Raw genomic sequence first — 21,569 nt, forward strand, 5'->3', positions numbered from 1 at the left:
TCGGTCTCCACACATCTGCTTTTCTCTGTTTTATGTGAGGACGATCACTGAGTCTTCAGCACCCTCTGTGGAGGGGATTTACAAACATTCACCATCCTCAGAGTGGAGACATTTCCCCTCATCTCAGTCCCGGAAAGTCCATCCATGTTTCAGAGACTGGGATCCCTGGTTCAACCGGTAATGATGTTGTGCATTTCAGTGTGTTCACCTCTCAGTCCTCGCTTCTCTAAATGAAAGAGTTATCGCATTTGATCTTTCTTCATATGATGACCCCACCACTCCAGGGATTAGTCTGGTGCATCTTCATTGCACGCTTTATAACAAATACTCTCTAACCTCTTTGTTAATCCTCTGTGGAATTAATTTCCATCTTCTGCAGCACCGTGTTGGTCCAACCACTTACTTCCCACCCTTGTCACTATTTCCACCTTCCACCTCCCCCCTCACCTGGATCCACCTCTCACTCCCCAGCTCTTGCCCCATCCCCACCCCTCTCCTCTTTTCTCTGACTATTTCCCGTCCACTCTCAGTCCAGAGGGAGGGTCTCGGCCCGAAATGTTGACGGTCCATTTCCCTCCACAGATGCTGCCCGACCCACTGAGTTCCTCAGGCAGCGTCTTTGTCTCCTGGTAAACTAACAGCCTGACAATGTGGACCATGGATACCCCTTCCTCTAAAAGTCATCGAATCACTCAGACGGCTAATCACTGACAGGAATTATATTTGTTGGTCATTACATTCCAGCTGGATGGAGTTGATGGAGAGTTCGGCGTGTCCCCGTGAAACAGCCGAACGGCCGAGCTCTCTGCACTGTCCCTCCGGCTCCGGCCAGTGGTGGCGCTGTGGGGACCCCCGGCCAGTGTCTTGAGCAGAGGGAGACGCGCAGGCGCGCTGCCGACACTAAGCCTCGCAACTCCGAGCGGCGGTGAGCCGGGGCCGATGTCGGGTTTGTGTAAATCGGGGGCCGGTAGCAGTGAGAAAGGGCCTGGCCCAAGCTCTGCCGGGTGGCTGTGGGCTCCAGGCACTCCTCAGCCCCGGTTTTAACTTTGCGACCGAGCCCGGGCTGTGGGATCAATTCCTTGTGGTTCTCCAAGGGGTGAAGGGGATCTGTCCGTGTGTGTGGGTAGAGGTTATCAGTGGAGCGTGGGCGTGGGGTTGTAAGCGTGTTGGGTTCTGTTGCGAGAAAGTGGGATGATTGGACATTCCGTGATACAGGGAGGAGGGTACCGAGACAAACTAAGTTGTAAACAAGGGATGATCTGGTGAACTGGATCAGACAGCTTAGCTCGCGTGTCCTTTCAGGAAACAATTCTCTCTTCATATTAATGACTGTCTAAGCTTGCTGTTCACAAGATTATGAGTTACAAGATTGTGTGTTACAGAGCCCCAGAGTCCAGGACAGCTGTCTCCGTCATGGGCTGCGAGTGCAGATTGGGAAGGGGGAGGGTGTGTCAGTGACCCTTGCATCAGGGGACACGGGTTTCTACATCCTCCTGTGAGGTATAAATGTCCTTACAGTGAATTCGGATATGCTGGCATATCGGGAGTCTGAAAGGGAAAGGGAATCAGGAAGGGGCTCAGGACAGAGTTTTAACAGAAGAACATGTTCAGGGGTAAAGGGGTACAGGAGCTGTCTAATAGATCATTTTATTTATTTATTTTTTGTTTGTGTGAACTCACAGAAGGTGACTGAGGAAGAAGCTTGTTGACGGAGGATACCCAGAGGCGAGCAGGTCAGGCACAGAATCAGGAATTGAATTGAATTGACTTTATTTCATACATTCATGAGGAGTATGTCTCCATCTAAATGTGCAAAGTGCAATCATAGTAATTTATAAGAGTTTATAATAATTAAAACAGACAATGTAATATAGAGTACATTCAAGTCAGCGTCAGTTCATCAGTCTGATGGCCTGGTGAAAGAAGCTGTCCCAGAGCCTGTTGGTCCTGGCTTTTATGCTGTTATGGTGGTAGCAGCTGGAATAGAGTGACAGAGATGTTATTTCCTATGTCACGGGTATAGACAGTCGTCTCAAGTGAGGAGTTTGTGTGGAGATGCAGCTTCCCTGGAGGTGGAGGAAAGAGGACACACCAACAGGTGGAACCAGCTGTGGGAAGACATGGTTTGTCAGGTCTGACGACGAGCTGAATGTACCATAACCTTCAGACTGAATCAGAAAACCATTCCGAGGGTATTTGAAATGTCAGAAGCAGGGGAGATGTGATCACATATGCAGAGGGCAGGGTTTGTGTCTACAGAACCTCAGTGAGATGGTCCAAGTGCAGGGTTGAAAGCACAGTGTTTGGTGCAGGATTTAATCACTGATTGTGACACTGTGAGAGGGTTAGTTTTGCTGTAAGGCAGCAACATTAATGGAAGACACAGGAACTTCATCAATTGTCAGTTATTTAGCAAAAGTGACCAATCTCAATGCTACCTTGACAGAAACAGATACTTCCAATGGTGACAAAGGGGTTCAGTCTGGATTTTTTCAGGTTGGAGAGGGGTGTGGAGTTTTGAAATCAATGCCTTGCGGTGCCACCATCGGTAATTTAGCATGTCCGGAGTGGTGGATCACACAGCACGGAAACAGGCCTTTGGCCGGCCATACCTGTTCTGACCGTCCACTCACTGTCTACACTGGTCCCATTTATCAGCACTTGGTTCACAGCCGACTGTATCTCGGCAGTTTCAATGCTCATCCTCTTCGTAAATGTTGTGAGGGGACCTGCCTCCACCACAACCTCGGGCAGTGAGTTCCAGATTTCAGCTGCCCTCTGAGTGAGAAATCTCTTCCTCAGATCCCTCTAAACCTCTTCATCCTCTGCTTAAATCTATGCCCTCTGATCGGTGACATCTCTGACCCAGGATCGTGGCCGATATGGGCATCAGTGAGTTCTTTCATACGGTTCAGCATGGTAAGTTGCTGTCGAAAGTTATATCACACGGGGTCCAGGGAGAGCTAGTTAACTGGATGCACAGATGTCTTGATGGTAGGAAGCAGAGAGTGATGGTGGGAGGCTGTTTATTGGACTCGAGGCCCGGGCCCAGTGAGGTTCCCCAGGGTTACACCCCATTGCTCTCATTATTCATTGATATTTAATTATATTTGCATTTGCATAGTTGGTTGAATTCTGTGTTCTACTTGATATTTCATTGATCATGTTACTATTCTAAAGATTTGCTAAGTATTCTTGTAGGAAAAACTATCTCAGGGTTTTAAGTGGTATCTGACTATATAAAAGTTATGTACTCTGATAATAAAATTTACTTTGAACATCAACCATTGCTACTTGTCATCTGGATCAGTAATCTGGTTAAGAATATACAGGATATGGAGAGTAGGTTTGCAGCAAGTTAAAACAATTAATTTTTCTCAAAAAATATTAAGTATAAACACTCCGCTCTGTTTCCCTCTCCGCACTCAACCACCCCTCCCTTTACTGTCTTCCCTCTCTGCCCCGTCCACCCTCTCATCCTGACATTTCTCATAAGTTCCGTGTGAAAGTGAATTGTTTTCAGGGAATCTGAAGGGGAATTCTTCACTTTGGTGAAGAGGTTGGTGAGATTGTGGAATGAGCTGCCAGTGGAAGTGGAGGATGTGGGTTTGATTTAGACACTAAAGAGGGATTTAGGTGAGGACGTGGGTGGGAGGTGTATGGAGGCTCTGATGCAGGTAGCTGGAAATGGGCAGTAACAACAAAAACAGGTCAGCATTGACTAGAAGGGCTGATAGGCCTGTTTCATTGCTGCTTGGCTCTGTGATTCTAATAATATTGTGGTTTGTAATTTCCACAGTTAGTACATTGCTACTAATGTCTGAACCCAGAAATTTGCCCAAACAAGAATTGAAAGACTCTTGGCTGGCTAAAAAAAGTGTCTGCAAGCTGTGAGACTTGCCAAAGGGGGTGCTACTGAAAATGTAGGGCGCCCAAACATTTGCTTCTGGCCCTTTTCCTTTTTTTGTTAATTTGAAACTGTAATAGATTGAAATAAAAATGTAATCTTGCTTAAATATTAAAGAAATGTGTCATCTCTAACTTTATGCCTTTTGGAAATCAGGTTGTCTTTTACTCGCTGATCTATTCACATTAGCAGAACTTTTGACAGGGGGTCAAAAGCAAGGAAAATCATTGGGATCTCAAGAGAGAGAATTTCTAGAATGTCTATGAGATGGCTTTTTAGAACAGCTTGTTGTTGAGCCCACTAGGGGATCGGCTGTACTGGATTGGGTATTGCGTGATGAAACAGAGGTAATTAGAGAGATGGAAGTGAAGGAACCCTTAGTGATGACAACATGATTGAGTACACTGTGAAATTTGAGAAAGAGAAGCCAAAATCAGATGTGTCAGTATTTCAGTGGAGTAAAGGAAATTACAGTAGCATGAGAGAGGAACTGGCCAAGGTTGACTGGGAAGGGACACTAGCAGGGAGGACGGCAGAGCAGCAGTGGCTGTAGTTTATGCGAGAAGTGAGGAAAGTGCAAGACAGATATATTCCAAAGAAAACTAAGTTTTCGAATGGATAAAGTATGTAACCGTGGCTGACAAGAGAAGTCAAAGCCAAAGTAAAAGCAAAGCAGAGGGCATACAAGGAAGCAAAACTTAGTGTGAAGACAGAGGATTGGGAAGTTTTTTTTAAAAACTTACGAAAGAAAAGTATGGTCATTAATAGAGAAAAGAAGAACTATGAAAGAAAGATAGCAAATAATATCAAAAAGGATACTAAAACCTTTTTCAAGTATATAAGGAGTAAAAAAACAGGTGAGGTAGATATAGGACTGAAAGAAAATGATGTTGGAGAAATTGTAAATGGAGATAAGGATATGGCGGAGGAACTGAACTGACTCCATGTGTGTATATGCAATTATGATAAGAAATACAGACCATAAAACTTAAATGACAAGCTGGCTCAGAAAAATAAATCATCACTCTGGATGAAAACATTAACCAGTGAAATGTGTATGACCCTCCATGGGAGACATCCCAATGATCTGAGCAGACGAGATGGTGACAAGGAAGCATCGAGCACCTGACTGAGAGTTGGAGACTTCTTCCCAGAAACAGAGGAGTTCCTTGCGGAAATACAGGACGAGGTGGGTAACAAAAGTAAAACAAATCTAAACTTCATGAAATACAAACAAACAAGGCAGTAAGTGCAGAAAAGGCCAAGAGAAACCAGACACAGTGCAACACATTCTAGGATCCTGCAGCAGTTTAACTCAATCTGATTACTTACACAGGTACAATCAAGTGGCAAATATCATTCACCAAAATCTTGCTTTAAAATACAAACTCATGAATGCCCTCCATCACCTCATGAAAACACAATAAATTCAAGCCTGATCCAGTTTTAGAGCCAAAATCTTGCAAATTATATGATCATCAATACATTATTTCAGATAGGTCAATCCATCTGGTTATAATATTACAGGATAAACAAGCAGGAACAACTCCCCCAATAGATAAAACCATTCCTAACACACATGTTCCTCAACCAGTGGAGCACCTCACCACAGGTAGTGTTTGTGTCGTCAGTCAGATAACCTAATTACTTTCTCTGTCAATCTGCTTCCAAATGTCATTCGTTGACATGCCCTGTTGCTGAATCCCCTCTCCTCATCGTACGTTCTCACCCGGAACATCGTCCAGGGCCCCAAATTCTGCTCTGTGCAGACCTGCCTCTGGTTTCTGACCCAGCTTCATTGAAAATCCAATTGATGACTTCCCACTCTGCTTCCAGTCTTTAGAAGACAGTGGTGTTCGCTAACAACATTTTAGAAGTGGGGAAAGTGACCCATAATGTGGACATGAGTCGTGATTAAGGAGGTTAACTCCCAATGTCATTCTTCCTCAGCCCAGAGATTAGAGAGGCAAAGAACATCTCAGACAGATGCGCAGTCAGCTCGACTTCTTCAGTCTGCAAGAAATTCAAGGTAAACATATTCACCCACAGAGTGATGACTATTTGGACCTCATCCCAGGGAGAGTGAGAGGTGAACAACAGGGGAGGATTTGAAAGATCTGTTGTGGAACAGAATCACTGGCAGTGTTCAGCCGGCCTGAGTTGACTCTCTACTGTACACTAGGTGTGTTATAAATTCACCAAGTAACAGAGACAGTGCTTAAGCTAGAACTGATTCATTTGTCACAGATCTAGTCCCATTAAAGGTGAATATGCAGCAGAAGAAACTCCTCCCATGCCCAGTGACCAGGTGCAGAACTGGGTGTGGTGAGCAGCAGCAATAATTGCAGAGTTCAACACTTACAATCACTCTCAAAATAGCATTCAGCAATGGTGATGGACAAATATCCAGCATGAATCTTATTGAAACTTTCTCCCCTGTGTGAACCCGGTAGTGTGTTGTAAGTGTAACACACTGTAAGGTTTCATTGCTAATGTAATGACCTCTCTGTAATGTTTCACTGCTGGGGTAGTGGTTTCTCTGCAGCAGCAATGTTTAGGATGCAACTAGAGATAACAGGGTTTTGGAGTGCTGGGCTATCCAATGACAGAAATGTTCTCTCTTGTGAGTCTGAATGAGAGAATTTCATGGGCTTTTGCTGTGGAGAGATGAGAAGCCACAAATGGGGAGAGTTGGCCCTTTTTTTTTACTTTACTAACCCTATAGTCAAAGTAAGAATTATGAATCACATCTTGTGTACTGTTTGTTATTTTGGGGTATTGATTTGCAACAGGGGACGCGGCGCAGCATCCACACACATTTGGCCGAGCTAGGGGGCTATCACCCCCTATATTAAGCTGCTAGCCGGAGTGAGAGTTACATAAGGTTAGATGACTGAGTGAATACATTCCCACATTAACAGGAGGTTAACGGCCTCTCTCCAGTGTGAACTGACTGGTGTGTCAGTAGGCGAGATGACCGAGTGAATCCCTTCCCACAGTCTGAGCAGGTGAATGGCCTCTCACCTGTGTGAATTCGCTCATGTACCTTCAACTGAGATGATTGAGTGAATCCATTCCCACAGAATATGCAGGTGAACGGCCTCTCCCCAGTGTGAACTGACTGGTGTGCTTGTAGGCCAGCTAACTGTGTGAATCCCTTCCCACAGTCTGAGCAGGTGAATGGCCTCTCCCCAGTGTGTACTCGCTGATGTACCTTCAATTGAGATGACCGAGTGAATCCCTTCCCACAGTCTGAGCAGTTGAATGGCCTCTCCCCAGTGTGAACTAAATGGTGTGCTTGTAGAGTAGCTAACTGAGTGAATCCCTTCCCACAGTCTGAGCAAGTGAATGGACTCTCCCCAGTGTGAACTCGCTGATGGACCTTCAGTTGAGATGACGAAGTGAATCCCTTCCCACAGTCCAAGCAGGTGAATGGCGTCTCCCCTGTGTGAACTCGCTGATGTACCTTCAGTTGAGAAGACCGAGTGAATCCCTTCCCACAGTCTGAGCAGGTGAATGGCCACTCTCCAGTGTGAACTGACCGGTGTGTCAGTAGGCAAGATGACAGAGTGAATCCCTTCCCACAGACTGAGCAGGTGAATGCCCTCTCGCCAGTGTGAACTGAATGGTGTGCTTGCAGGCTAGATAACTGTGTGAATCCCTTACCACAGTCTGAGCAGTTGAACGGCCTCTCCCTAGTGTGAACTGACTGGTGTGCTTGCAGGCCAGATAACTGTGTGAATCCCTTCCCACAGTCTGAGCAGGTGAACGGCCTCTCCCGGTGTGAACTCGCTGATGTACCTTCAGTTGAGATGACAAAGTGAATCCCTTCCCACAGTTTGAGCAGGTGAATGGCCTCTCTCCAGAGTGAACTGACTGATGTACCTTCAGTTGAGATGACCGAATGAACCCCTTTCCACATTCTAAGCAGGTGAACGGCCACTCTCCAGTGTGAACTGACTGGTGTGCTTGTAGGGTCGCTAACTGAGTGAATCCCTTCCCACAGTCTGAGCAGGTGAATGGCCTCTCCCCAGTGTGACCTCGCTGATGTACTTTCAGTTTAGATGATGAATTGAATCCTTTCCCACAGTCTGAGCAAGTGAACGGCCTATCCCCAGTGTGAACTGACTGGTGTGCTTGTAGGTTAGCTAACTGTGTGAAACCCTTTCCACAGTCTGAGCAGGTGAACGGCCTCTCCCCGGTGTGAACTCGCTGGTGAGCCATTAGGTCAGATGACCGAGTGAATCCTTCCCCACAAATTCAGCAGTTGACCAGCCTCTGCCCAGTGTGAACTGACTGGTGTGTCCACAGGTGGGAAGACGACTGAATCCCTTCTCACTCACAGAACAGGTGAATGGCCTTGTCCAGTGTGAACTTGCTGATGTACCTTCAGTTGAGAAGACCCACTGAATCCATTCTCACAGTCTGAGCAAATGAACGGCCTCTCCCCGTGTAAAATTTCCGCTTTGCCAGTCGGTCAGATGACCAAGTGAATCCCTCCCCACAGCCTGAGCAGGAAGGATGATCGAGTGAATCCCTTGCTCCACTTCTTAAATATCTGGACAGAGACAGCAAAATTGGCATGTTGTGTTCGAGATTCCCGTAGATAAATTCCTTGTTTTTAGCCTGTAAAAAGATTTACAAAATCCATCAATGTGTGTGGGGCAACTTTTCATATGAGATCACTTGAGTTGTCACGGTGTGATCTGGCAACACACTCTTACAGTGAAGTTCAACCCAAGTTGGAGAGAGAAATCATCTTCTAACTGGGCACAGTGCTGGTATCTGGAATGACCATCAAACTCTCTGATGCTCTTCCTGTCTCTTTAAGAATGGGGCATCTCTCCCATCTCCAATCTGTGACCTGGCTCAGTTTGTCTCTCGCCATTGGTATTGCTCCCTCTTCCCACTGAGCAGCACGGGCTCCTGGCCCCACAGTAACTGAAACACTCTCACACAAATAGCCTGCAGTGCATTCCACGCACCCACCACTCTCTGGGTAAAAATCTTACCCCTGACATCCCCTCGGTATCTATTTCCAAGCACCATAAAACTATGCCCCTTCGTGTTAGCCATTTCAGCCCTGGGAATAAACCTCTACCTATCCACATGATCAATGCCCCTCATCATCCTATACATGTAAAAAAGGCTTTAAACATAAACAAGGAAATTATACATAGCTTTGGGAAATTGTCAGAAGTATACAAGATTATGAGGGTATAGGGTAAATGCAAGCAGCTTTTTCCACTGAGGTTGGGTGGGATGGCAAGCAGAGGTCATGGGTAAGTGGGGAAGTTGAAAATTTAATGGGAACATATGGAAAAGCTCTTTACTGAAATGGGCGTGAGAGTGTGCAATGACATGTCAGCACAAGTGGTGAATACGAGCTCGGTTTCACCATTTCAAAGAGGTTTTGATGGAAGCCTGGATGGTAGGTGTATGGAGGCCGATGGTCTCGGTGCAGGTAGTTGCAATAGACAGCTTAAATGTTTTTTTTGGCATTGACTAGATGGGCCAAATGGCCTGTTTCCATTTTGAACGTCTCCATTATTCTATGACAGAGAAGCTGGACAAACTTGTTTGGAAGGGAAAAGGTTGGTGTGACAACGGAGCAGCAATGGCTGGAGTTTCTGGGAGCAATTCGGCAGCTGAGTGATCGACATATCCCAAAGAAGTGAAAGCATTGGAAACCAGGAGGACATAACCATAGTTGAACTGAGAAGCTAAAGCCAACATAAAAGCCAAAGAGAGGGCAAACAAAAGAGCAAAATCTATTGGGAAGCTAGAAACCAACAGAAGACAATGAAAATGTTCAGATGAGCTCAGGGCATGGATGATGATTAATGAGTCTTGGTAGCACCCAATAGTCTGAGGCATTTAAAGCAACAAAATATCCGGGGCTTCAATATAGCCAGAAAGCCAAGATACCCTGCACCAGTTACGTTTCAACTGTTACATTGTTAGGCACATACAAACACCATATCCTCAAAATTGCACTTCTGAAGGCCTCCCACTTACAAAGTACTCCTTTGTCAGTAAACAGCCTGTCCCAATCCACACTTGTCAGATCCTTTCTGATACCATCAAAATTGATCTTTATCCAATATAGAATCTCAACCCATGGTCCAGACCTCTCTTATTTCATCTTTTTTTTGAATTTCATGGCATTATGATCACTAACTTCTGTCACCAGCCCTGATCATTGCCGAACTTTTATTGCACACTTCTACATCGGGAATTTTACGTACCAATTAAGGGCACATTTGACAAACTCTACCCCATCTAGTCCTTTTACAGTATGTGAGTCCCAGTCAATATATGGAAAGTTAAAATCGCTTACAATCTCAACCTTTGTTTCTTGGCATGGTCCGTGATCGCTCTGCAAATTTGTTCCTCTAAATCCCTCCACCTGTTGGGTGCAACATCATAATGGCTACAATATCATAATTCCCTGTCCTGAGCTCATCTGGCTTTCCTACAATGCTTCTTGCATTGTGATATACACAGCTCAGCACATTCATCGCACCATGCCCAACCATTTGATTGCTGACTCTGTCTGAGGTCTGAACAATATCTGACTGGTATCAAGAAAACAAACTCTCCCTCACTGTCACAAAAACAAAGGAGCTGATTGTGGAGGACAGGAGGAGTGGAGACACAGATAAGGGCATCACCCTGGGACTAGCGAAAAACCGACAGCTTCTCCAGTTTCTGAATCCCCAGTAGTGGGCACTTAATCTGGACTCCACCGAGTTTGAACCCCTTCCGTCAGCGGCCGACCCTCATGTGACTCTGTGCTATGACACTATGGGGTGCTCATTGAGGAAAGCCAATATTATGCACCCCTCGAGCGAGAGAAGTTCCCAGTCATGGTGATTGGACAGGATTAAGGAAAAGAGGGCAGCACATTACTGGCCGAAGTTCCGGATTTCCTTTGGTGACAGACAGAACTGGTGGCTCCCCATATCATCGTTAGGGTTTGCCCTGGGTTCAAGTCAAAGAGCCTAGAGTTCATTGCCTTCACCCTGAGGAAACAAGCCTCCAGCACCAAGGGAGACTGGCAAGACTTGGCCGTGGGCCAACTCCGATACTGGAAGGACATTGAGGTGAAGACGGGACATCTGGTAAGACTCCCTTTTAAAATTGACTGAACCCAAGACATTGCACACAATCTCTGCTCAATTTCAGGCAATGAATTTGACTGCACCAACTGCCCCCTGTCTGGATCACCGTGAAAGAAGGACAGACTCTCCCATCCCTTCCTCAAAACCCCCTCTAGCCCAAGGTAACGTTCCTTGAGGATGGAATGTCTTTTGTGGATCCAGCAGGGAAACGATGCGATAGTGACGGACAGTGAAGTAACTGAACAGGCCTCTTTTGAAGCAGCTGTCTCCGCCCAGAAGGCTGAGCTGTTTGCTCTGACTCGTGCCTGTATCCCAGCAACAGACTAAAGTGGGAATGTTTACACAGACTCCCGTTATGCATTTGGAATTGTACATGACTACGGGGCTCTCTGGGAACATGGGGATTCCTGTCTTCCTCTGGCCACCCCATTAGTAATGTCACCTTTGTAAACAACTTACTCACCACTCTACAGCTACCTCGAGCTTTGGCTGTTATTTAATGAGCGGCCCACACCCACATGTTGACTGAGTCACTAAATGCAATGCTTTAGCGGATGACACAGCGAAAAGTGTGGCACAATCCTAGTAGTTGTAGTCTCCTCGGGTTCCCATCAGGCAACCCTCTGTGACATAAGCAGAACAGGTTTGCCAGACATGTGGGAGGTACATACTTTTCATGGGGACATCTCTGAGCAGCAGCGCAAATTGTGGTCCCTGATGGGGTGCTAGAAAGAACCCAACCTAGCTATTTGGATTACTCCAGCGGGACAGGTTTGTGTTCCTACACAGTTTTTACCAATATTGGTCGATCATATACATGATTTGACACACCTGGGAAAGGAGGGAATGGTTGGTAACCTGTACCCTGCACACTGGGTACGAGTCCCTTGCCAGGTGGACCTTTTCGTGTCTACAAGTTGATTTTATTGAATTGCCTAGAGTACATTGCTATAGATACTGCTTAGATATTATAGATGTGTTTAGTAGATGCATTGAAGCTATTCCAACTACCAATAATACTACTATGTCTGTTGTGAAGTTATTATTATGGGAAATAATTCCCAAGTATGGCCTGCCAGAGATGCTGAGCTCTCACAATGGCCCACACTTTGTGGTGAAAGTATACAAAGGGGTACCAAACGAACTAGCTATCAAGCAACAATTCCACGGTGTACACCACCCACGGGCCGCTGGCTGAGTGGAAAGAGCCAATGGCACTCTGAAGAGTAAACTGGCCAGACTAACAGCGGAGACTGGACTCAATTGGTTGAAGGTCCTACCATTAGCCTGATTCCACATGAGGGTCACCCCACAGGGGAAAACAGGGTTGTCACCAGCTGAAATCATTTCCGGATGGCCCATGAAGACACCCTGGGAACTAAGGCCTTGTGTACCATTGCTCCCAGAAAGTCTACCAGCAAAATTGGATATGCATATCTGAAGGGAAGAGATTGGGAAATATGTATGCCAACTAACTAAAATTTTCCAAGCATTACATTCACAGGTATGACAGGCTTACAAGGAAGAGAACTACCCCACAGAGAGGAGTGACTATCCCACCATAGAACCTGGGAATTTTGTCCTAATCAAGAACTGTGATTGAGGAAAACTCTGACCTCAGTGGACAGGACCATATCAGGTGTTACTGACCACTCCCACGGCTGTGAAACCGAAGGGGCAATCTCGATGGATACATTGAACATACTGAAAATGTGTTACAGAAGGAACTGAGGAGAAGGGCTCTCTCGGACTTAAGGAAAATGTATTCGTTGATAGTGGTCTTTGTGTTTTGCCTTATTGCTCAAACAATATCCGTGGGCCCCCATGTTAACACCTTTCTGTCTTTCTGTCACACCTATGCCATACAGGCAGAACTAGGGGCCTGCTGCGTTTGTGCTGCAATTTCACAGCATGGTAAAACTATGTTTCCAATGTCAGTAATTCCGCTCAACCAGAGTGAGGAACTCTAAGCCTGGGATTTCTCAAATAACACCCAGGGAAGTGAGGTGAGGAACTGCGGTCCAGTCAGAGATGACAGTGGCTGTCAGTGTTTTGAGGGATGGTATCTCAAGTTCCCATCAAATGGAACTTCCTACACTGGGAAACATGAATCCTGGTCTTAGTTGCAGGTGCCCAGCAGCAGAGAGGAATAACAGATTGAGTGCTTTTGGATGATCGCTTTTCTCGCCTATGGAGTAGCCAGGAATTCACGAGAGACAATCAATTTACCTACAGCACTTGAGGAGCTGGCCACAATACTGCAGGGGCCCTGACAGAAACACAGGCCCAAGTAACTGAAATATCCACCGAAATTATTGCAATCTGGCAAACAGTCCTACAAAATTGTAGACTTTATCCCAGCTGAGAAAGGGGGCACCTGTGCTATTATTGACACAGAATGCTGCACCTATATCCCTGATGAATCTACTAACATTACATCCCTCTCCAAGCACACTGCCAAGGTGATTGATAGCTACTAGATAGAAAGCAGGGCATGATTTACATCAGTTCACTGAAGGATCGAAGTGGTGGTCTTTGAAGGTATGTTCAGTAATACATGGAACAGGATATTGCATTATGACCTAATAGTTGACCATATCATTGTTATAAATACTGTTGTACACTGTTTTTTTTCCCACTGATAAGTCAATGTTGTACTCATTTGCTTTCACTGCAAAAAAATTACTGCTTTGTTGATCATGTAATGATCAAAAGGAGGGAATGATAAAATGTGTAAAAGGGTTAACACTTTGTTAAAAAATAGCAGCCTGTTTTTCTGAAAGAAACTGCTGATAATCAACAGATGTGCTAAGCCATGCTGAGCCATATTTCTTCTTGAGGGTAGCTAGCTAGGGTTTCAGGATGCTTATCTCCTTGCACATTCACATCTAGAGATAGTACAGCTTCAGTCTGTTCTGTGTGTGTGTAAGCCATTATGACTGTTTTGTACTCTGTCTTTAGGGGCTCCAGCTTGTCATGTAGTAAATAACTTTGGCTCCAGCATGTCTTGTGTGGAGGGTATCTGGACGGATATATCAGTGGTGTAAGGGGAATTGTCAGTCAGTTAGTGGATTGGGCGGGAACAGTCATCAACTGTTCCTGTTTGAGCGACTAACTGAGTAAGCCCGATGCTTGGAATAAAGAGTTTGTACTTATACAGTCTCTCAGTGACTTTATCCAGATTCGACTTCCACATAATGGGAGTGGTTTCAAAGGGTTGCTGGATGCACATTACCAGACCTGGAGTGATTGCAACTGGGTCTGACGGAGGCATAACTGGTACTTCTGGACATGTTCAGTCTCACTCCAGCTATTTGCTACCTTCCACTGTACAGGTATGAAATGTCTAAAGAACAGGAAGTAAGACTCACCAAAATTTCTCCTGACTGAATCACTGGAATCTCCGAGTCAGTTGGGTTCTCTCTGATTGATGCTCCCAGTCCTCGGGTTGGTTCACTTGTTGCTGCTCCCTCGTCATCAGTCGTGGTTTTCCCCCAGTTGGGGTTTTTCTTCCAATAAATCTCTCACTGCAGGTCTAACTTTAAATTGAAAGATAATGAAGCATATTAACAGTAACAAAGAGAACCAAACATTTCCGATTCATGTTATTAAGAACAAAACTCACTGAAATTTAAATATTGAAGGCAAATATACAGTAATGATCTCAGTGAGCAATCTTTTATTGTCCCACACACGTCACAAAACGATATGGAATCAGAAGGAGCCATCATTCAGTCATGGTCAGGCAGAAGGAACAGATTCAGATGATTCAATCCATCTGATCTGCCCCATCATTCAACTATGGTAGATTTTTATTCCAACACCATATTCTTGCCTTCCTCCTGTAACCCTGTAGCTACTTAGCAATCTTTAATGTATTAATCTCCCTCATAAATATACCCAAACGGCAGCCTCTACCAAACTTCACAAATTCCACACTTCAGACACCTTTTGGCCAAAAGATTTTTCTCAGCTGAATTTTAACAGGAGGCATTTTTATTCTGAGACGGTGCTGTCAGATTACAGACTCTCCGTCTAATGGAAACATCCTCTCCATGTACACTGTATCCAGGCTTTTTAGCATTCGGTATGTTTACTTAACCATACATCCCTCCACCACCCCCACCGTCCCTCTGAACTCCATCGAGCACAGGTCCGGAACCATCAAATGCTCCTCATACATGAAGCCGATCGTTCCTGATATTATTCATGTTAACCTTGTTATCAACACTCCACTTGATCCTCCGTCACAAAGCGGAGGGCGGGGCGGATCTGCGGCACGCAGCCTCACGTGACCTGTTGGTTGGTCTCCCATTTCAATTCTGCGGAAATAGACAGCCTGGGCTCCTGGTTTGAATCGTTCAAAGCAGATTAAGTGAAGTCGACATATTTTTGCCGAGCCCATATAACTGGAAAATAAATGAGTAACTGGCCTTCAGTTCGGGGCTCACGGCCAACATCAGACCTCCCTGCTCGGGATCGGTCTCAATACTCACCAATAGGAAAGTGATATCTTCAGCCCGGAGACAGTAATCCAGATCCCCGGCTCCCGGATATACGAGACGAGAAGCCTTTCTCGATCCCGCAGACTTCAGCACCGAGCGTTAAGGAATACACCGCACACCCGGAGACAGTGAGCATGCGCGAAGTGTTGTACGTCATCAGGAGGGCGGGGCCTCAGAAACGGCTGCGCGATGTTGCCCTCCTGCGGTTTAATGGGGTGGGTGGGGGGGGAAGAGAGAACTGCATCACGTGACCGGTTTTGGTCTCCCACCCCAGACAGAGATCCAGTTACCCACTACTCTGTGGAAAGAAGCAAACTTGCCGCTCACATCTACTCTCACCTTAAATGTGTTAGACATTTCAACCCCCAGGAAAAATATATCGTCTGTCCACTCTATTCCTCTCGTAATCTTATAAACGTCCATCCAGTCGCACCCCAGCCTGCGCCGCTCTGGAGAAAACAACACAAGTTTGTCCAACCAGGTCGGGCTGCATCCGTCGAAACGAGCAGTCAACGTATCGTGTATGTACGTGTTGATTTGACCACAGCATCAGCAGTGTACTTTGTGTACGTCCAACCTCTCGTTATAGCTCTCGCTCTCTCATCCAGGCAAGATCCTGCTAAACCTCTTCCCCGCCCTCTCCAAAGCCCCGACATCCTTCCGAGAATGGGGGCGACCAGAACTGTATGAAACACTCCAGATGTGGTCTAACTAATTTTATAAAACTGTGTTACGAACTGTAACGTTTTAGAAACGAACCAGCAGCAATAGAGTTCACACTGGAGTCTGGTTTTGATGTTAAAAGCACTCTCTTTATTGGTCTCTACTTATAACATAGTAAGTTAACGAAAGTTAACAGTGTTAATTGGATATATGTGTAAATATAATTCCCCAGACTATCGAGCCTGAGGAAACAAAGCTTAGAGTCTTGAAATGGTAAAGAAGGAAAGTTCAGAAATCCACGGAATAAATGATGGGAGAGAGATATTTGTGATCCAGAGTGAAATGTAGAGAAAAGGCGGTTACTTCAAAATAACCGTCGACGAAGTTCTTATCCGTTGAATCCGTCCACATACGAGTTATCAGCGAAAGTGACCTGTCACAGGAATACCGTCTTCCAGGGGTTACCACACAACATACCCAGGCAAGGGTTAACACAAGATATTCCAAACTCCACTCCTATGGATTATACGAAGTGACAGCCACACACATTCGTTGTGGTTCTCTCTCTTTCTCTCTCTCTCTCTCTCTCTCTCTCTCTCTCTCTCTCTCTCTCCTCTCTCCTCTCTCTCTCTCTCTCTCTCTCTCTCTCTCTCTCTCTCTCTCTCTCTCTCTCTCTCCCCTCTCTCTCCCCCCCTCTCCTCTCTCTCTCTCTCCCCTCTCTCTCTCTCTCTCTCTCTCTCTCTCTCTCTCTCTCTCTCTCTCTCTCCCCTCTCTCTCTCCTCTCTCTCTCTCTCCTCTCTCTCTCTCTCTCTCTCTCTCTCTCTCTCTCTCTCTCTCTCTCTCTCTCTCTCTCTCTCTCTCCCGACTGCCTGTCTGCAGATCGCTCTCTCTCTCTCTCTCTTATGGTTCAGTCCACAGTCAGCGCTGTCAGCCTGTGACTGACGTCATAGTCCCGCCTCCTCACGCCGGCGCTCTTAAAGAAACAGTCACAGTACGACCGCAGGCTCGTAACAGCCGCAACACAACTTCCCGACTTTTGAACTCAATGTTTCAACTAATAAAGACAACCACGCCATTTGCCTTCTTAACCACCCGATCAATCTGCGCAGTCTCTTTCAGGGAGCGATGAACTTGGAGTCTAAGATCCCTCTGATCATCGACACTGTTCAGGGATTTGCATTTAACAGTGTACTGTCGCATACATTCGACCTACCGAGCTGCCAAGATGATCATCACGAATCAAATCTCACTGAGACTTCTCGGGTCCTGTTGAATTTATTGCCAAGTGCACAAGTACGGGAAGGTACAGGTACAGAGAAACACTGACCTGTGGCAGCATCACAGGCAAGTACATTCACATAACACACAGAACACAACTTATACGATGCTCTGTCAGTAACAATCTCTAAATATGTTTTATATTATTAACAATATATAAAATACATTGTGTCATGATCAATAGTAAAATGTGCATTTTGTGTCAATAACAGTCTTGGAAATGTTGAATTTGGTCCCTGTCTCCATTCCTCCTATAATCCACAACCAGCTCCTGTGTTTTTGTCACAATAAGGGAGAGGTTGTTTTCTTGACACCACTGTGTCGGGGTGATGACTTCTTCTCTGTAGGCTGCCTCGTTATTTGGGATTCGGCCGATCAATGCAGTGTAGTCAACAAATTTAATTAGCAGATTGGAACTGTGGGTGGCGACACGTCATGGGAATACAGAGAGTAAAGTAGGGGGCAAAGAGACACCCCTGTGGGGTATGTGTGCTGAGGGTCAGAGAGACAGAGGTGAGGGAGCCCACTCTTACCACCTGCCGGCGATCTGACAGGAAGTCCAGGATCCAGCTACACAAGGCAGGGTGAAGGCCGAGGTCTCTGAGCTTCTTGTCGATACTTCACGCCTTCGTATGGCTACTGCTCTGCCCATGACTGCAGCGAACTTCAGAGAACATCAGAGAAACAAGCCTCCACTCCAAGGACTTCCTACATTCCCCTCCCTCGGAAAAGCAGGCCATGTACTCAAATAACCTCATTACCTGGACATTTTTGCTGCAAACCCGCTCCCCCATCGGGGAAGAGATACAAAAGCCTTAAAGCGCGACACGCCCGGCTCAAGGACGGTTTCCTGTCTACAGTTACAAGCTAAATGAATGATAAAATGGACTCGACCTCACGATGTAACTCGACGTGACTCTGCACCATATGTCTAGTGATTGTTTTGCCAGTTTCATTTTTCATTTTTAGAATATTTTTTACTGATGCATAATCTTCCACAGCTATATAATGATGCAAAACGTCAATAGATTAGTATGTACACAGTTAATAAAGCTGAAAAAAAAAACTGATCGTATAATATAAAAATGGGAAAAAAATATATAGAAAAATAAGAGAAAAATGTGTCCCATCTAACGCGGAAAAAAACCCAGTAACCAGAAAAAAAGGGGAAAAGTCCATTAGGAATGAACCCTCCGGAGCAATACGTTTGACCATTACCTAAATTTTTAAAAAAAGAATCATCAACCGTCATTTCACACTTATAAAAAAAATAAAATTGGACGGAAACCATATAGCATAATTCAAATTAAATGATAATATTTGGCAAAAGAACCCCATCTTCTCTCAAAATCGAATCGAGGATCAAAAGTTCTACTTGTATTTCTTCCAAACTAAGACATAACATTCCTTGAGAAAACGATTCAATTAATGTAGGGGAAGAAATATCTTTCTGTGGCGACCCATTTCCTGGCACATCCGAATCGACTCACAATTAGATAGCCTACGGGGGTTTGCGAGCACAGAGCTTTGGAGCCTCTGCGCCATGGGGGGGGGGGGGCAGGTTGAGGGAGGCTTAAAAGTGAGGCTGAAGATTTCGAATAAAGTTTTTTCCTTCGACTGCAGTTACCGACTCCGTGTCGTAATTTTAGCGCTGCGTGTAGCACACCGCTACAATTGGTGACCCCGACGGTCCAAACGATTTTTGGACCAGAAATGACCGACGCCGCCTCTGTTCATGCAGTTTCGTTGAAACGGCCGGGTTTCTGGACACAGCGCCCGAACCTATGGTTCCAGCAAGCCGAAGACCAATTCTACGTTCGCCAGATCACCTCAGAAGACACCCGCTACTACTACGTGGTGAGCTCCCTCGACCAGGACACAGTGGCCCAGGTCGCGGAGTTCGTACAGTCGCCCCCGGCAGACGGCAAGTACACGGAATTCAAAGCCCTGTTCCTCAGGACTTTCGGACTCTCACGGCTCGAGCGGGCTGCCCGTTTACTGCACCTGGATGGCTTGGGCGACAGACCTCCATCGGCTTTAATGAATGAGATGTTGTCTCTCGCCAGCGGACACACACCCTGCCTCATGTTTGAGCAGGCATTCCTGGAGCAGCTGCCCGAGGACATACGCCTGCTGCTGTCCGACGCGGATTTCAATGACCCCCGGAAGGTGGCAGCCCGGGCGGACTTGCTGTGGAGCGGGGCGTCCATCGCACAGATCTCCCAGCCACACTCCCGGCAGCAAACCAGTCCAGGCCCGGCCGCAGAGCCCGCCAACCCCCGGCCCAATGAACACTGGTGCTTCTACCACCAGCGGTGGGGCGCAGAAGCCCGCCGTTGTCGCCCGCCCTGCAAGTTCCCGGGAAACGCCAGGGCCAGCCGCCGCTGATGGCTACGGCGGCTGGCCATCGGGATAGCCTCCTGTATGAGTGGGATAGAAGGTCGGGACGCCGGTTTTTGGTCGATACTGGGGCTGAGATCAGCGTTTTACCTCCAACGAGTTACGACACCCGCAGCAGGGCACCGGGTCCCCCCCCTGAGGGCCGTGAATGGCAGCACAGTAAGGACCTATGGCACCCGTCAGGTGCAGCTACAGTTCGGCTCCAGCCAGTTCACGTGGGACTTCACACTGGCCGCCGTAGCCCAACCGCTTCTGGGTGCGGATTTTTTGCGGGCTCACAGCCTACTGGTCGACCTGCCCAGGAAGAGACTGGTACACGCCGAGACCTTTCAGACGTTCTCCCTGGGTGCAGCCCAGTTGCCAGCCCCTCACCTCGGCTCCATCACGCTGTCCGACGACTTCACCAGGGTCCTGGCGGAGTTCCCATCGGTTCTGGCACCGCAGTTCACAGCGGCCATGCCCAGACACGGCGTACAGCACCACATCCCGACCCAGGGACCACCCCTCCACGCCCGCGCTCGGCGGCTTCTCCCGGACAAGCTCCGACTGGCGAAGGAGGAGTTCCAGAGGATGGAGGAATGGAGATCATCCGGCGGTCCGACAGCCCATGGGCCTCCCCCCTGCACATGGTGCCCAAAGCGACGGGGGGCTGGAGACCGTGCGGCGACTACCGCAGGCTGAACGAGGCTACCACGCCGGACCGCTACCATGTGCCGCACATTCAGGACTTTGCAGCAAACCTGCACGGCGCACGGATCTTCTCCAAGGTAGACCTCGTCCGAGGGTACCATCAAATCCCGATGCATCCTGACGACGTCCCCAAAACGGCTTTCATCACCCCGTTTGGCCTTTTCGAGTTCCTCCGCATGCCGTTCGGCCTGAAGAATGCCGCACAGACGTTCCAGCGGTTAATGGACGCGGTGGGACGGGACCTGGACTTCGCGTTCATTTATTTGGATGACATCCTCATAGCCAGCAGCAGTCGTCAGGAGCATCTGTCCCACCTCCGTCAACTCTGCGCCCGACTGAGTGAGTACGGTCTTACAATCAACACCGCCAAATGCCAGTTCGGACTCAATACCATTGAATTTCTGGGCCACAGGATTACTAAAGACGGGGCAACCCCTCTGCCCGCTAAGGTAGATGCGGTCCGCCTCTTTCCCCGACCCACCACGATCAAAGGCCTTCAGGAATTAGTAGGTATGGTCAATTTCTACCACCGCTTCCTCCCTTCAGCTGCCCGGATCATGCGCCCCCTGTTCGCCCTGATGTCGGGTCCGAGCAAGGACATTACCTGGGACGAGGAGTCCGCCGCCGCTTTCGTTCAAACGAAGGAAGCTTTGGCGAACGCCGCAATGCTAGTACATCCCAGAATGGACGCCCCTACCGCCCTCACAGTGGACGCATCAAACAGGGCAGTCGGTGGGGTGCTGGAGCAACTCATCGCAGGTCGCTGGCAACCCCTGGCGTTTTTCAGCAAACACCTGCGACCACCCGAGCTCAAATATAGTGCTTTCGACCGGGAACTGTTGGCGCTCTACCTGGCAATCCGGCATTTCAGGTACTTCCTGGAAGGTCGGCCGTTCACCGCGTTCACGGACCACAAACCGCTTACCTTTGCGTTTACGAAAGCGTCCGACCCCAGGTCGTCCCGCCAGCAACGCCACCTGTCCTACATCTCTGAATACACGA

At 47.2% G+C, this 21,569-nt stretch overlaps 2 protein-coding genes across 3 annotated transcripts in view; both read right to left on the reverse strand.

The window, feature by feature from the left end:
- Positions 1 to 21,569, reverse strand: part of LOC132388121 (zinc finger protein 436-like) — a 329,833-nt gene that overhangs the window by 128,681 nt on the left and 179,583 nt on the right. The gene's annotated exons all lie outside the window — the stretch shown is intronic.
- Positions 4,756 to 15,651, reverse strand: LOC132388122 (zinc finger protein 239-like). Of its 2 annotated transcripts, XM_059960484.1 has the most exons (3): positions 15,528 to 15,651; positions 14,403 to 14,570; positions 4,756 to 8,533 (listed from the first exon to the last, which is right to left on the reverse strand). In XM_059960484.1, exon 3 carries the CDS (start codon positions 7,827 to 7,829, stop codon positions 6,822 to 6,824), a length of 1,008 nt encoding a protein of 335 aa, XP_059816467.1. In that variant the 5' UTR covers positions 7,830 to 8,533; positions 14,403 to 14,570; positions 15,528 to 15,651; the 3' UTR covers positions 4,756 to 6,821. The 2 variants fall into 2 exon arrangements, with proteins under 2 accessions (XP_059816467.1, XP_059816468.1); XM_059960485.1 differs by lacking the exon at positions 14,403 to 14,570.

This window comes from Hypanus sabinus, unplaced genomic scaffold (genome assembly GCF_030144855.1).
Source record: "Hypanus sabinus isolate sHypSab1 unplaced genomic scaffold, sHypSab1.hap1 scaffold_266, whole genome shotgun sequence".
Taxonomy (NCBI): Eukaryota; Metazoa; Chordata; class Chondrichthyes; order Myliobatiformes; family Dasyatidae; genus Hypanus; species Hypanus sabinus.

Coding starts and splice junctions, on each gene's coding strand:
- LOC132388122 (XM_059960485.1), bottom strand. CDS start 7,829: ATGTGGAAAGGGGTTCATTCGGTCATCTCAACTGAAGGTACATCAGTC.